The sequence below is a fragment of the Aegilops tauschii genome, chromosome 2 (genome assembly GCF_002575655.3).
Source record: "Aegilops tauschii subsp. strangulata cultivar AL8/78 chromosome 2, Aet v6.0, whole genome shotgun sequence".
NCBI classification, from domain to species: domain Eukaryota; kingdom Viridiplantae; phylum Streptophyta; class Magnoliopsida; order Poales; family Poaceae; genus Aegilops; species Aegilops tauschii.
The window spans coordinates 15,915,066-15,932,644 of NC_053036.3; the positions used below are offsets into that span (position 1 = coordinate 15,915,066).

The 17,579-nt window shown below is 39.0% G+C and overlaps 1 protein-coding gene and 1 pseudogene across 1 annotated transcript; both read left to right on the forward strand.

Moving 5' to 3' along the window:
- Window positions 1-467: 467 nt before the first annotated feature.
- Window positions 468-6,792, forward strand: LOC109770960 (obtusifoliol 14-alpha demethylase). The gene is made up of 3 exons (XM_020329673.4): window positions 468-507; window positions 3,599-4,100; window positions 5,543-6,792. The coding sequence occupies exons 2-3, from the start codon at window positions 3,612-3,614 to the stop codon at window positions 6,566-6,568; spliced, it is 1,515 nt and encodes a 504-aa protein (XP_020185262.1). The 5' UTR covers window positions 468-507; window positions 3,599-3,611; the 3' UTR covers window positions 6,569-6,792.
- A 6,363-nt stretch (window positions 6,793-13,155) lies between these two features.
- LOC109770973 (obtusifoliol 14-alpha demethylase-like) lies at window positions 13,156-16,464 on the forward strand (annotated as a pseudogene).
- Window positions 16,465-17,579: the final 1,115 nt, after the last annotated feature.

The following is a 17,579-nucleotide window of genomic DNA, read 5'->3' on the forward strand; positions in this document are numbered from 1 at the left end:
AGAAAATGATCTCAATTTGTTTTGTTGACTTGCCACCAAAAATAGAAAACTTTTCACGAAACTTTAATTGTGTAGTACATAATAGTCGGTCATCTATAGGTGCGATTTTCTCTTTGTTTCGGTAGTTACTATTCTGTTTGAATGAATCAATACTGTTTGAAAGAACTAAAGTTAGTATAGTATTTTTAGTCCGTAGGACATGCTCGGAATCCCGAGCTCTGCGTCGCTGATAAACGTGGACGAATGCATACCACAGAATGGCTGGTAGCTTGGTACGACAAGTTTCAGTCTGGTATTTTTTTTTTGAAAGAGAAATCTGTGGTAGTTGGCAGTTGGCAGTTCTTAAACGGACACTAAATGAATGCCTAACTTACTCTGTAGACTGATTTCAAGCGTCCAAATGATTTTTTTTTTTTTGGAATCTCGATCTCCCTATATAATATATGGAGGCCATACCGAACGAGTTCAGGAAGCATAGCACTTCGAGGAGTTGAAGTTCTTGTTCAGGTATGCTCAATGAGTCAACTCTTGTGTTATTTCTATGATTCCGAGTTCTTTGAAGTTAGTTAGCGGCATTTTCTCGCAAAAAAGTCAGCTGCATTAGACATCTCAACATAAAATTAGTGTTGCATTTGTAGTATAACTGCATCTTGCCAAGTCTACACTACATTATTGCTTAGTTTTTCTGTTCACATTGGTTTTGCTCCACTACGGGTGACCGTGTGCATGCAAATTTATTATTCATATTTTTCAAGCATTTTCCTCTTTCTTGTTGTATTCTCGCTAAGCTCACATCTACCGCTCGCCCTTCCCACACCCTGGATGATTCGTCGCCCACCCACCACCACCCTGTGTATGTCGTGCAATGTGTTTCGTAACTATTACTATAGTATATAACGTGACCTGTAATTACTCGAAACCGCTAACTGAAACAAGACATATTCACTTTGACGACAGCCACCCGCACTTGCCTACCCGACTGGTTATTTTAGCTATTCTCTCCTCAACCTCCTCTAACCTAAAATAGTCGTACCGCCCCCCTTTAGAGATAGATTTCTTTATTCTCTAAGCTAGCTAAACTCCCGAAACATAATAAGCTAAGCCTCCCCCAATTTAGCCAAAGCAGACCTGGAGAAAATAATGGGAGTCGGTGTCCATTAAATGCCTTGTTTCCTCTTCTTTACGGTGGCTTCTTCTTAAATGAAAGAAGATCTCTGCTGCGCTTATGCCTTCAAACCCGAAAACAGTTGTTATTACGACACCAGCTGAAATAGCTGATTTTTCTTCTCTTCCTCCCCTCGACCTATTGAAGTTGCGCTCACCCACAGCCCTAAGCCCTACAGTCCCTTCGCTTACTGCCTAATCTTAATCTATTGCCCTGCCTCCAAGAGAAGAAATGGCACCAACCGATACAATGGCAGCTAGTTCCAGGGAAGCTGCTTCAATGGAAGTTGGATTGGCTAGTTGCTTTTGAGTTCGATTTGAACTAGTTTCCAAGCTTTTTATCATCCATGCCTATCAGTACAATTATATTTTCCAATCCGAGTGTTCCATCGGACTTACTCCATTTACTTCTAGGGATAGATAGAGCTGGGATCGCCAGTGCTAGAATGAAATGTGAATGTGAGGATAGATTTATTGTCTCATTGAATGTACGTATAGTAACCGGTTAATAATACAAAGGGTCCCTAATACTAATCTCGACATGATCGGGGTCCATGCTTTGTGTCACATAATTCACAACTTAGTGAAATCATTAATTAAGAAGCACTTTTTACGAAAGTCACTACCACCTCCCCAAGTTGCGACCAGTGGCGCACTGCATGTGCATTACTTGTCGCAACATGAGAGGCACAATCATGCCTCTCACAGAAGCAAATCCGTGCCTCTCGCGCAAGGATAAAAAGAAAGAAAACACTTTTTTTTTGTTTTCAAGAGGCATGACTGTGCTTCTCGCGGAAGCAAATCCATACCTCTCGCGAAAAAAAGAAACAATTTTTTTCGTTTTTGAGAGGCACGACTATGCCTCTCGCGGAAGCAAATCCGTGCCTCTAGTGTAAGGGAAAAAAAGAAAGCACTTTTTTTCGTTTATGAGAGGCACGGCTGTGCCTCTCGCGGAAGCAAAAAAACATGTTTTTTCGCACATACAATTTCTTTTTTCCAAAACCTAAGAATGACCGGGGAAAACCGAAAAGCCAAAATAGGGGGAAAACCATCTAAAAAGCCGAAAACACATGCGAAAATAAAAAATAAAAAATGGAGGGAGCGTCCAGAGCGCGACACGTGGCGGCGGCTGAAAGTGTGCCAAGTGGCGCGTTCTCATCCCACCCCAAGTGACCCATGTGGTGGCTCCCGAAAAAGTACTCCTTCATTAATTGCTCCCACAACTTAGCTGCCACGGCTGCACGCCATGGGCTCAGCCGACGTGTCCCTAGGGGCCCAACACCAACATCGTTTGTCACAGGGTTGGGTGCCACACCTCTTGGGCTAGCTACGACCATTGTACAGCATGGGGATGGCCGATAGCACATCCCTAGGAAGACAACTAATGGCTTGTAAGTGCATATTTTAGTTGTTACTGCTTTCTGAAGTAAGGGTATCAATCGATAAAGAGATGAGGAAATGGTCATTTGCCCTTTGTAGAAGTTCATGGTAATGTGCCCGTAAGTTATTACTTGATTCCAAATGAAGGCGTAATGGTGATGGAATTAATGGAGAGTGATTAAATGTAAATAACTCAACCGTGCAGTGGCTAAAGTAAAGAACATAGGAGAACTTAGTAAGCTATAAAATTGAGGCAATATGTTAAATTTGGTGCATTATCTTTTTTTACTTGTGAGTATATTTTGGTCTAAGCACATTTCATTTTACCGAGGTTCGTCTTTTATGGAAATTAATATGCCATATGCATAAAATTGCATATCAATACAATATGCATAGTAGATATGACACTTGAGAAACTATCAATTGCCTTAAATATTGCCATACTGGCAGTCAAATTTAATTAGCTAGTTCACCTTGGTCACTTGTATTCATGTCCTGGGAGAAACAAATTGGTTTCCTACTTCTGGTCAACCTTAGAGGAACTCTAGCAGAGTTACCATACGCTCTGGAGCTCCATAATAATGGCCAATATGGAGGTCAGGGAGCAAAAGGGCACTCTAGCAGAGTCGCCATATGGGTTGCTATTGCCATGGATTATGGAGTGTCCTCCATATCTAGTCTCTCAGCCTTCGTATTTGTTGTCTTGAGGCCAACTTTTGGAGCTCACTACATCCATCAAAATTGTTTAGGGCGTAGGAAAATTCACATCACCCCCCTCCTCACATGGAGCTGGAAGGGGAATTGCGGGGAAAGGATGTCCCATTGATGAGTGGGTCCCAAAATTTGGAGGCGGAGACATGGCGATCCCGAGTTTGCGCATCGCCTAGCTAGCCTCCATATGCATTTTGGTGACCACATATATGGTAGCTCTGCTAGAGTTTCTCTTATACTTTTCCTTCAAAACATATTTTTTTGATTAAAGGGACACTCATGAAGTTTATCGAGCAGTAACGAAACATTTAGCTTTGTACTCATGATTTTCATGTTTTTGCAGTACCGACAGAACTATGCACAATAGCAACATGGACTTGACAATTGACGCCATGTGGTTGTTCCTAGCTATTTTTCTCATCACTGCAATAATCATTAAGAATGCAAATGCAAGAGTTACCTCTGATCCAGGGTGTACACGACCACCTCCACCTGTGGTCAATATCATTGCTCTCCTAAAACTCTTACCTACCTTGTGTACAAAGGGCCCCGAAGTTACAATGACCTATCTGTATAACACATTTGGTAGTGTGTTCACAATACGTTTTCTTTGGAAAAGAATAAGCTTCTTGGTTGGGCCAGAGGTCTCTGGTCCTTTCTTTCAAGGTTCGGAGTCCGAGGTTTCCCAAGGTAATATGAATGAGTTCACTGTGCCCATGTTTGGCCAAGAGAACGGATATGCCGTAGATTACAACACCCGAAGCCAGGAGATTCGCTTCTTCATTGACGCTCTAAAGCCATCGCAACTGAGGAGCCATGTTGACCCCATGCTTCGTGAAGTGGAGGTAAGAATATATTAGACATCGTGCCTCCTTACATTATTAGATTTCTGAACATAAGGTGCAATTAATTCATGCAGTACTATCAAATAACCAACCTTAGTACTTATATCCATTTCTAAATAGATGACTTGTTTTTACTTTTCAAATTTTGAATGAGAGCAACTTTGACTCTGATTTCGTTTTTGTTGCAGTCTGTTCTGTCCAACGTACTGTAGCTTGCTTAATATAATCAACGAACTCAGTTTGTATGGTAAAAAAATAATTATTAAGGAACCTAGTTTGCTACTTCATGTTATTCTATCCATTTCTAAATAGATGATTTTTCTTACTTTGCTAAGTCTCAAGAGAGCAACTTTAAGCCCTTATGTTGTTGTGAATATGTAAGCAGAACTTGTAAGAATAGGTATGTGGTGTGACTTTTTATGACAAATTCGTCCGCAGTCCAATCTAAAAATTCTAATATTTTTTGCAAGTTTTAAAAAATTGTTTGTTAGTGAAAAAAGTAGTGAACTTTGATCGCTTGTTTTCTAGTAATCAATCAATGTATTCTAGAGAAAGTGTTTATATTTCTTATAGGTCTACAACTATCACGAAATCTGCACAACTTAAGGTACTCCATACGTGCCATAGATAAATCCAGTTGATACTTCATATTGAGTAAATAAAATTTACTCTTTGTCGAAAAAGTGCAATAGATAAAACTAGTTTAGTCTCCATGTTCATCAAATTTGGTTTATAGAAGGGTGCACATAAATAAATAAATGGATACAATATTTTTTTTCACTTTGTCCTTATATGTCGGTATATTTTACGCAGAATTCTGGATGCTACCGCAAAATGATATGAAAATGAAATAATAACAAATATCAGAAAAATCACTTCTTGTAACAAAACAACTATCAAAACAAAGGTGATACGTTATTAATAATTAGATACATTGTTCCTTCCTTAGATGTATTTATTTATTTCCCCTGATATTTGGTAGGGACAGGGTTTAGAATTTTGGTACCACATATTTCCAGATTTTACTTCATAATTATTTCATCTAAAGTTAATTTAATTTACTACAAATTTGAATTTGGTTTGAATATAGTATAAATTTATGTGGTAACAAGTATTTTGGTACCCATGAAATTACCAAAATTTTGGAAACATTCTTGAAACTTTGAAACCTGGATACATGCATGTTCCCATATGAAATTATTGTACTTGAAAGAATAATATTAATTTGACAAAACAATTGGTTTCCTTCGTGGTAGTGTTACATATAGTTCATTAGAATGTACACGATTGCACAATACGCTCATTATTCAAGCCTTCCCTAGAAAGATATGGTATTTCACGATGTTATATGTGTAGACAAACTCATGGTGCATGTTAATTTGCTATATATGTTAATTCAACTAGCCGACATTGTGATAATGTATGATATATATTTTCCACAGGACTACTTTGCAAAATGGGGAGAAGAGGGGGTAGTCGATCTGAAAGATGAGCTCAACCATATACTCATGTTGATCGCAAGTCGGTGCTTACTTGGAAATGAGTTTAGAGAAAGCTTACATGGAAATGAGGTTAGAGAAAAGCCATTTGGTGAGATTTACACATTGTTTAGTGGAATCGAAGAAGGGGTGAACTTGGTGAGTTTCATGCTCCCATATTTCCCTGTTCCGGCAAATCACCGACGAGACAAAGCACGGATCAGACTTACAGAGATTGTTTATGATATTATGAGGTCAAGAAAGACATGCGGCCGTGTCGAGGAAGATGTGCTCCAGAAATTGATGGACTCTAGGTATAAAGACGGCCGTCGTACAACAGAAGCGGCGGTCGCCGGGATGATCATCGGATTGATATTTGCTGGAAAACACACAAGCTCAAATGTATCCACCTGGACAGGAGCTTGCCTATTGACCCATACAAAGTTTTTAGATGCTGTTGTGGAAGAGCAAAGGGAAATAATTAGAAAATATAAGGACAAGATAGACTATAATGTCTTGTCAAAGATGGAGACATTGCATAGTTGCATCAAAGAGGCAGGACGTATGCATCCAGTAACACTAGGGTTGATTCGCCAAACAGAAAAGAATATCAATGTGAGGACAAAAGAGGGAACTGAATATGGCATCCCGAAAGGTGACACCTTAGTAAATCTTGTAATGCTAACCAGTAAGTTGTCACACATTTACAAGGACCCTGAAGTGTATGACCCATACCGGTTTCATCCTGGAAGAGAGGAGGACAAAGTTGGTGGTAAATTCTCGTACGCAATATTTGGCGGTGGAATCCATGTTTGTCCCGGGGAGGCCTATGCTTTCTTGCAAATTAAAATTATATGGAGCCATTTGGTGAGAAATTTTGAGCTCAAACTCACTTCTCCTTTTTCGAAGACAGACTGGAGCAAGTTTGTGTTAGAGCCTAAAGGGAAAGTGCTGGTAAACTATAAGAGACGTCGTCTGGAAAGCAACTGAGATATGCCATATGTCCATCAACATGTATTTGCATGGACCTACCTTTGCATGTGTGTGGTAATACATGTTTGGTAGTTGTCCATGGTTTCTGGGGCATAAGGTCAAGTTATTAATAACTTGAGTGTTTAATTACTTCTACTTCATTCTCCAAACATTTGGCTTGTCGACCCTGCTATGTAAGAGACTATAATAATGAGTGGCATATATATCTTTATGTTTATCTACACGCTACACCCGGTTTATTATTCTATTTATGCATGGATTGATGTTATGCAATGACACAATTAGTGTATCTATTATATACTAAAAGCACAATAGGTAAAAAATAAGAAAATGTGCTAGAAATTTCCACAAAATTTAGAAACATCTAGCCTAATAAGCCAAAAAAACCACAATCTATAATCCTAGATGTATTGTTATTATACTCAAAGTTAGAACAATTTACCCACCGTTGCCACCATTAAAATCACCTCTGCTTTGACATAACAAAAGGGAAAAACATCCCAGCCCTTACTCTTTCCAGGTGCCACACAAGCCCTCACCGATGTCTCCTGCTCGACTCCGGCGAGTTGCAACTTGCCAGCTATCTCACGGTCTGAGCAACCTCCTCAAGATGTTGTTCACCAACATTTCATGCTTGACTCCGACGGGCTGCAACTTATTGCCAACTCTCCCATGACCCGAGCAATCTCGTCAAGCCGCTGCCCACGCTCCAATCAGTGTGTCAAAGAGGTAGAATGACTAGACACTAGCTTGATGGTGAGCTGCCCGAGTTGCCCGCACGTTCTGCTTCTCTTCACCCCACACCGGCTGAAGAAGAAGCATCTAAAGCCGAAATAGCAAATACTAGAGCAACACCACAAGACACCTCTGAACAGTTGATGTAGTCCAGGAGAATGAAAGGTCAACTCAACCAGTCTCTCCTCCTTTTCTACCGATGAAATATCATCTGAAGGACAAGCAGCAAATGTAGCACACTCTCATCAACATGAACCCACAAGTCAGCCTAATGCATCTTCTGATGATCAAGAGGCTCAGATGGTCTCAATTGTTGAGCATGCTAGCTTGCCAAAGTGTTGATCAAGCTTAGCAACTGAAGATCTTCACAAGATGGACAAAGCTGTTACAAGGATAAGTGGACAAGACCCATTTTCAAATGAAGATGGATCAGCAAAAGAGAAATCCTGCCGAGACCCATGTTTCTATGATGATGCAACTCAATACTTATCATTCAGTCTACTCCAACAAGAAACTGGTTCAACACAGATGGGCGTGTTGGTTTCACATCAGCAAGCAATAAGATCTGAAATCGATCATTCCCTTATTTGAGTCCTGCAAGTTGAATCAGTTTTATGGATTTTCGTAGAGATATAATGAGAACATCACCAGATAATTCCATGCCACTCTCTACATCCATGAGTCCAAAATTATGTTGTTTTGGATGGTCAGCTAGAGTGTTTGCCAGTGTGTTCAATCTACCATCTGGAGATGCCTTGCCCCAACTGCACTTATTTGCCAGATGACTAACAAAGAGAAAAGTAAGTTCTACACACAAGGGGCAAATAAAAAAGGATTTGCAGCAGAAGGAGCTCCAGTGCCAAAGACAACAAATCAAATTGCTAGCACAACTTTTCATCCGAAAGCTGGTAATCCAGATCAGAGTGATAAGTTAGGATGGCATGTAATGGATTTCATTATGAAAATGATCATTTTTTCTGTTGTTATTAGATTATTAGAGAAATGGATGACTGCCAGAGGGACATTATGAAGAATCTATACTTTGCCCCATATCTTATAATGAATTCTTGATAAGGCGCACACTGTTGATCTCAAGTTAGTAGCTCATCCATCATACCAGCCAATAGGAGATAAACAAACCTCAACACACTCTCCTCCTCTCAGGAAAATAAAGACAACCTCTCCTTAGAACTAGCTGAAGCCTCAGTGCTAGCAGAGACAAGACAACAACAACGATAACATACTAAGCATCAACAGAAGTTGAAAGTAGAGTTCAGATAATGAGGAAAGTGGCAGCTCAGGAACCTACAAGCTTATTAAGATCTTCATCAACAAAACATTTTCTGATGGCCTGAAGCACATAGCCAACCAATCTGCTACTTTGAAGAAATTAGATAAGCTATCATCTATTGGAAAGATCAACTCTGTTAGAATAAGTCAGATTGAAGCCATTCTCAGAGGCACCTCTCCTGTGATCCTTCTCCTGTCCTAAGTCTTTGTCTCAATGACTTTGAGATTGCTAAACAATGACTCGGTAGAATGCTAATGTTCTTTATCCTTCCCAAAAGCTTCAACTAGTTCTATTCTAGCCTGACTTACTTTGCTTCCTCTAAAAGAAGAGTTCTATTCCAATAGCTGGGTGTGGTATTTTGTTATTGTTTCCTGTAACCCCCCCCCCCCTTCAACATCAGATTATTTGCATTCCTGCCTCCGTCACTGTTTGGTGTCGATCAATAAAACCGCTCACCTGAATAAAACAATATGCAATTGGTGCTGGTCAATCAAGTATTGTCTGAATAAAATTTCAACTTATGTTGTTGCAGATACGTTGGTTTCTACAAGGGTGTGTAGAGTGCAGGAGCAGCCGTGGCATGGCAGGTCGACACCCACAAGCACTAGTGCAGAACGGGGCTTTAGCACCGGTTCGTAAGGGCCTTTAGTGCCGGGGTCCCCCCCTTTAGTACCAATTCAGCACGAACCGCCACTAAAGTGCCACCACGCGGCACGAGCTAGAGCGGGGGGCGGGGAGACCTATAGTACTGGTTGGTAACACCACAATTCGGCTCGTTGTTAGGCAGCCTGGGGTGGCCAGTGGATTAGATGGTGTGCGTGGACGCATTAGGGCACTCTATGAGACTTGTTTGTGTAGCGTTTGAGGTCGTCAGGAAGATGGCTTTGGGTTGATCCATGTATCTACCGTCGGACTTTGTTGAATAATTAATAAAGATGAATGTGTGCGTCACTTCCGGGGTGATCCTCCTTGTGGAAAAAAGAGAATTTTTTCATAAGGATGATGGGCAGGCTGATGCACAAGGCCAAGGCCGGCCTACTCGTGCGTGGCAGCGTGCCACCACCTCCTGGCAGGTAATGGCATTCAGTGCAGTTGAAGGTCGGATAGGATGATGTGCACATGTTGGTTGCTTCTCTTCACCATCTACCATGCATGAATTTAGAGGAAGAAATGATACACATTTTGGCATCTCATAAAACCATTTCCTGGGAATGTCTTCATGGATGGGTCCCACGTGCATGGTCTTTCAAAATCAGAAAAACTCAGCAAAACAAATACAAAAGTAAAAAACTAAAAATCAAACGGAGATTTTTCTAAAGAAGAATAACTTAAGGAACTGTATCACACCAAAAAAGAGAAAAAGAATAAATAAATACTTGGAAATGATGAGACAAATTTGCACACAATCGGCACCAAAATTGCACAGCTACAAAATATGCAAATATAAGGATACAATAATGCATTTTTCAGATAACAGTATGATTTGCACACATGTTGTACAAAACTTGAGTGTGTATTTTTTTATGTTATATCAAGTGCTCACATTGAAAAATGAATTGTCCCGCGACATGTCAAAAAATGAAAGAACAAAAAATAAAAACAGAAAAGAAGAATGAATTTCAATCAAGATTTTTTTACAAAAAATGTAAAAAATAAATCCCAATCTATGGAATAAAGAACCGTGGGAGTGGTGTTACCCAAAAGAAGCAATGCCAAAAATAGAAAGAAGAAATAAAATTCAATCAAAGGGTGAAAGGATTCTAGAAATGGTGTTACATCAAAAATGAGAATGAAATTAGAAAGTGAAAACAACTAATTTATTGCCAAGGAAGAGAGAATTCTAGAAGTGATTTTACATAACAAAAGATTGAACACAAAAAAAAAGACTAACAAATTTCTTTCTATGGAAGAATGAATTATGGTAGTGCTTTAACCCTATAGAAAACATCATAATTTAAAGGATCTAATTAATATTATACAACTATGTCTAACAGGAACAATCATGAATAATTATTGCCAAATTTTTTTATGTAGGCAGGAATTAGACTAAATTGAAAAGTTGCGCATGAATTACACAAAACTTGTACTATTCTATTCCATATAGGAACAAGTGTAAACTAGTGCAACATTAATAATTATAATGATTTAAGTAGACAAATATTAAAAAAGCAGTTCCATTTTAATTTTCTAAAACAAAACTTAATGGTGTCACAAGATAACAACATTAAACACATCGTCACATGAACAAATATATAAGAAAATTCCAAAGGCATTTTTTTGAATGAACATCAATAAAAACTAAGACATAATAAAGCAAAAACAAGAATAATACATTTTTCTAAGGTAGAATGAATTAAGGGCATTGGTATGAACTAAAAGAAGAACAAACTTGAAGCGAATCATGACAAACTTCACAGAACTGGCGCCATTCCATAATATGCAAAAATAGGCAGTGTAGCTTTCCCTCTCGAGACCTTATTATAGGGAAAATGTAAAATAAATTCATAAACAAATAGTTATTTTGTTCTGAATAGTGAACAGATATTACCATAAAAGAAGGGGGAAAATGAATTTTAAAGAAATAATGACAAAATACTCACGGAAAAAATGCATAGAACTTGCACGGATCTGCAATATGCACGAACAAGATATAATAGTGTAAGTCGCATATATATACTTCCGTGTTATATTTGTGTTCAAACAACAAAATAAGAATTTTGGCAATTAATATTCTCTTGACCCGTTAAAATTGGTTTACATCCCATATCAATGATGTCACCTCGCATGCACATACACGCACACAATCACAAACACACGGGTACACACACCGACACATGCACACAAAAACACATCAATTTTTTAGGCACACGTGCCTGTGTGTGTGCGGCTCGCACACACACACATAAACACATTTCGTATAATTAATTGATCAGGCCAGGCCTTTGTGTGTGGACTGTGGGCTGCTCCAACCAGCAGCATTTCTACGTGGGTTGTTCCATGTCAGAGAGAAAAAACTGAAACAAAACCGAGCCTTTTTACATGGAATATTGCAGGCTAGAGGGGAAAAAATTATTTAAATGAAACAAGTTTTTTTCAGGCACCTGAGAATTAGTAAAACCGAAAAATAAAATATATTTCCATCGATCTAGCAGTACATAGAATGTTTGCTTGCTTTCTCTGATTTCTCTTTCTTTGGCAACTGATTGATACATTTTTGTTTGGAAAATGACTAATACATTTTCTTGAGGGGTTAAATCAAGCTTTATTGATCATAATCCACGTGGTTTGGAATACAGAAGGGATCATAGAGTTCGACAAACCAGACGTGTCGTCCCCGATCTAACGAATGCGAAAACTTGGCTAACCTATCGACACCGCTAGTAGTAGCCGCGCCTTCAAAACTGTTGCTACAATTAAAAGAAGATGATCTTTGTTTGATATCATTGATAATAGCTCCATACGCTCCACAGCTATTTCTTAATCATTTCTCTGAATAATAGCTCCATACACCCCACAGCTCTGCCATCAAAACTGAAGCTACAATTAAAAGAAAATGACTAATACATGCTCGTACTCCTATGCGAGGGGTCGCCTGCAGGGAGCTAGCACTAGGCCAGCCTAGTAACCACATGGGCACATCATGTTGACGTCACCCATATTTTTTCTCTGTTTTTTGTTCATTCAATAAAAAAAGTAAAAAAATATATTAAAAATATATCTAAATTTGTTATTTTCTAAAAAATAGTTCATCACACATTAAGAAAATGTAAATTTAGTGTAAAAAATGTTCACTCAACCTTTTTGAATTTTTTTTGTACCATTGAAGAAAGCTGTATGGGAAATTGTAGAAAAGTTAAGGTGTTTCAATTTTTTGTGATTTTTTTTAAATTTTATACAATGAGAATAAATATTTTTTATTTAGAAAACATATTTCATACCAGTAGAAAAATCTGTGTTGCATTTTTAAAATATGTTCGTGTGTTTCAAACAAAATGTCTGTGACATTTAAAAAAAGATGTTTATCCAATGTGTAAAATATTCACATAGTTCTGAAAAAATGTTTCCTATATGAAAAAATGTTTCAAAGTCTACTAAATAAATGTTCGAAATAAGTTTTCAAACATATGTGTCAATGTGTATTTAAAAAAATATTAAATATTGCGTCAAAACATATATTTGAAGAAATGTTAATGATGTATTTCAAATTTTTAAATGGGCATAAAAATATTCCTGATGCTTACGAAAGTTTGAAAATGTGTATGAAAAAATAGATATACGTTGAACAAAATACAAAATAGAAAAAACCTAAAGAAAACCAGCAAAAGCCTAAGGAAAAACGAAGAAAACTGAAAGAAAAAACCAAGAAACCCCAGAGAAAACCAAAGAAAAGTCGAGGGTAATCGTGCTAGAAACAGTGGAAGAACAAAAAAGAAAACTAACAGGAAAAAACGAGTTCAGCTACAGTGTTGGCTAGCCTAATAGCCGCCCGTTGTAGGTGATTCGTATCTCTACTACTTTACTACATAAAATTTTAAATTTTGGTTGGTCCTGGTTTCCAATGGGTGAGTCATAATGTGTACCATGCATTTGCGGCATCCAACGGTCAAACATGCAGCGAATCCCGAAACTCTGGCCGTCCGTTCACATGCATCGAATGGCTAGCGTTCTACGTAGCTCTCTGCCGGCCTGCAAAAAAGCTGCTGTGGGCGCCCATGTTTGTAAAAAAAATAAGTCAATGAGCAAAGGGACACGGCACCCAGATGGGTTCCATCATCTTCCAGAATCCTCTCAATCTTTCTATTCTCTTTACTATCTAAATGCCATGCTTCATTCTGGTGTCTCTACTTTGCAAGGAGCTATGTGCAGCGCATAATTTCTGATGCAATAAATATTGTTATATCTTTTTATTATACCATGATCCAATACAACTTTACAAATGTGCGAAAATAAAAATGAAGGAAATATTACAAAGCCTTTGAGTGTTGGTACAACCAAACTAACGTGTGAAAAACAAGATTTCTTCCTTCTCTCTCAAAATAATACATTTGTGACTTGGCGTGCAAAGCACGTGCCGTTAACTAGTTAAGAATCGCACAAACAAGACATAGGCCTGACAATCTCTATGAGCACGGATGAAAAGAATTGGATCTTGAAGACCTGGTCTTGCGGTTCGTGGTTAAGAAGAGGTCTAGTTCGCTTTCCAAGCACGCTGTTTCATGGGCCCTGGTCGACGCCAGGGCTATATCTCGCTTATTGAGAGATGTAGCCTAGCCTTGGTGAAACCCTATTCGGCGCCCGCTTCTTCGGTTCGCGCACGAGCGCATACCCGCCGCGCGCGCTGGGCCGGCCCTTTTTTTTTTCAAAACTGCAGCAAAAAGGGCGTTTGTGCTAGCGTGGTTTCGACTCTCGTTGAGAGAACAAAGCAACGACCACCATGACAACGAAGGACTTGTGTCTGTAAACTTCGTTCCTTTCCTTTATTCCTTCAGGTCGCGAGAGCCCTTGGTATTAGGAAGCTTCCCAAATCCCTTTTTTTTCACTGGTTCGCTGATTTCTGCGCTTTTTCATTTTCTTTTCTTAAACGCGTGAACTATTTTCAAATTCGATGAAATGTCTTCAAATTTAGTGAACTTTTTAACAAAGACGATGAACCTATTTTTAAATTGATGAACTTTTTTTTAAATCGATGAACTTTTTTTCAAACTCGATGAACTTTTTCCAAATTCAATGAAATTTTTCCAAAAATCGATGAACTCTTTTTTAAAACCGATGAACTTTTTTAAAATTCGATGAACTTTTTTCAATATCGACGAACTCTTTTTCCAAATTTGATGAACTTTTTCAAATTCGATGAAATTTTTTCAAAATCGACGAACTCTTTTTCAAAATTGATGAACTCTTTCTTCATTTTTGATGAACTTTTTTCCTAAATCGACGAAATCTTTTCCAAAGTCATGATTTTTTTTAAGTTTCTGGACCTTCTTTCAAATTTCATGAACTTTTTTGAATTCAAGGTTTTCTTTTGATTTTTGTCAAAAGTCAATGGTTGACCGATCAACTGGCCATCTGTCGACCGGTCAACCGTGATCAAAGGGAGCGAAGGATGCGATCGAGCGGGGGCCGAGGAGGCGATCGAGCGGACTCAGGGGAGCGAAGGAGGCAACATGGGCCGGCCCATTTCCCAGCCGCGTGGGCGCCCGAAGTGCCAACCGGCGCTAAAGGCGCCCGATAGGAGCTCTCCTAGCCTTGGCTCTGGCGTTCGGGGCGCTCATGTCTTAGTGGGCCAACCCATTAAACCAGTTTTGGGTTTGTTCTGCACACTGTTACAAATCATTGAGAGCCTTTCACGTGGTTTTTATTTTTTGCCTTAAAAATGTGGTTTTTATTTTTTCTGTGCTTTTTTTGGTTTTCTTCGGTCTGCTCATTTCCCATTTTTTTTCCTTTTTAATGCATGTCTACTTTTTCCAATACATGTTATAAATTTTTTTGCGTATACACATTTTTAGTAGAAGTTAACATATTCCAAATACATGATGAACATATTTCAAATACACATTTTTAATACATGTTAACCATTTTTCAAATACAAGTTGAACTTTTGTTTCATGATACATAATAATTCTTTAAATTTAATTGATTTTATACATTGCATATTTTCCGAAATACATGTTTGAACTTTTTTAATAAATCATAATCATTTTGAAATACATATTGAACATAGTGTTTGAAACATGTGAGAATTTTTGAAATGTCACTAACCTTATTTTTTGAATGGTACCAATATTTTCTTCAAATGACATGGACATTTTTTTTACAATGCATGAATATCTTCTAAATGTGTGATGAACACTTTCAAAATTTATAAGTGTTGGATTTGAATATACAATGCTAAAGAGGGGGTAGTCGATCTGAAAGAGGAGCTCAACCAGATACTCATGTTGATCGCAAGTCGATGCTTACTTGGTAATGAGGTTCGAGAGAAGATATTTGGCGAGCTTTACACATTTTTACTGAAATCGAAGGAGTTAAGTTGGTCACTTCATGCTCCCATATAACCCCGTTCCGGTAAACCGACGACGCAACAGAGCATGGATCAAGCTAACAGAGATTGTTTCAGAGATTCTGAGATCATGAAAGAGATGCAACCGCGTTGAGGAGGATGTGCTCCAGAAATTAATGGATTCTAGGTATAAAGATGGCCGCCATACAACAGAAGCAGCAGTCGCGGGGATGATCACCGCATTGATATTTGCTGGAAAACATACAAGCACAATCGTACCCACCAGGACTGGAGCTTTCCTATTGACCCATGCAAAGTTCTTAGATGCTGTTGTGAAGGAGCAAAAGGAAATAATGAGGACATATGAAGAAAGATAGACTATAAGTATAATATCTTGTTAGCGATGGAGACACTGCATAGTTGCATCAAAGAGGCTGGACTCATGCATCCAATACCATTGGGGTTAGTTCGTGAAGCAAGAAGAATGTCGTAGTGAGGACAAAAGAGGGAGTTGAATATGTCATCCCGAAAGGTGTCACCTGTAAATCTTGTAATGATAACCAGTAAATTGCCACACATTTACAAGGATCCCGAAGTATATGACCCTGATCGGTTTCGTTCTGGTAGAGAGACGAGGATAAAGTTGGTGGCAAATGCTCTTACACAACTTTTGGTGGGGGAAGTCATGTTTGCACTGGGCAGGCCTATGCTTTCATGCAAATTAAAATTATATGGAGCCCTTTGCTGAGAAATTTTGAACTCAAATTGACTTTTCCTTTTCCCAAGACAGATTGGAGCAAGTATGCATTAGAGCCAAAAGGAAAGGTGATGGTAAACTAGAAGAGACGCCATCTGGCAGGAAACTAAGATATGCCATATGTACATCAACATGCATTTTGCGTCTGTGTGGTAATACTTGTTTGGTAATTGTCTGTGGATCCAGGGGCATCATAAGGTTATTTGTAAGTTAAGTGTTTAATAACTCCCCATTTGTTGTCCAAACATTTGGCTCGTTGGTCATGTGATGTAAGAGACTATAATAATGAGTGGCATATATATCTTTACGTTTATCTGCACACTACACCGGATTTATTATTTTTGCATGGATTGATGTGATGCAATGCCACAATTAGTGTATTAGTAGGTGAAAAATAAGCTAAGGCATTTTTAGGCGAGAAATTTAGTATTACTGCATATATTTTTCAATAACGATCTTTTATGATAGGGACCAAGTGATGTGGAATGTCCACTGGGTCGATCCAACTTAGTAGATCCACTACCAATATATACTTGTAGACTATGTTGGTATACTATACAAAGTGCGGAGACGGAAATAGAACGCGTGGCCTCAAGATTACGAGCCTCCTGAGCTACCAAACGGCTCTACTGCAGTACTAGCTAGATACTAACTGGTGGACTAGAAGGATTGAATACAGACCTAACATGTCTAGACAGAGTATTTTTCCGTTGCAGATGGCGACGGCACGGTTGACCAACGACGAGGACCGTGCGAGCGGCAGCATTAGCTGGCCGTGTACAGGGTGCAACGGGAAGCATCGGTGTGCATGCACGTGGTGCAACTTGAGCTTCGCAGCCGGATTGCTCCGGTGTCGATGAACCACGCTGTCCAAGCCCCGGGTCAAACACTGCGCGCGGTTTTCCGATCGAGATTGGCTTGGAAGCTGCAGGCTCCACCCACGCGCGCGTATGCTTTCTCGGGTAGAATCTAGGTCATGCATGCATGTACTCCCAAGGGCCAAGGTAGTATACTCCCTTCATCCAGGGCTTAATGCATATTTTGAGATTTATTTTGACAACCACTTAGTTAGATCAATAATACATGACATGCGTGTTTTTTGAGTCAATTACATCGGTGGTGCTAGAACTTGACGCAAACGGTCACTTTAGTGCTACAACTTGTGGCATACATCAAAGTGGTGCAAAAACTTGGCTCGGACGTGCAAATACGGTGCTTATCGCGT

Coding starts and splice junctions, on each gene's coding strand:
- LOC109770960 (XM_020329673.4), top strand. CDS start 3,612: ATGCACAATAGCAACATGGACTTGACAATTGACGCCATGTGGTTGTTC. Junction 4,101..5,542: donor CCATGCTTCGTGAAGTGGAG/GTAAGAATATAT, acceptor TATTTTCCACAG/GACTACTTTGCAAAATGGGG.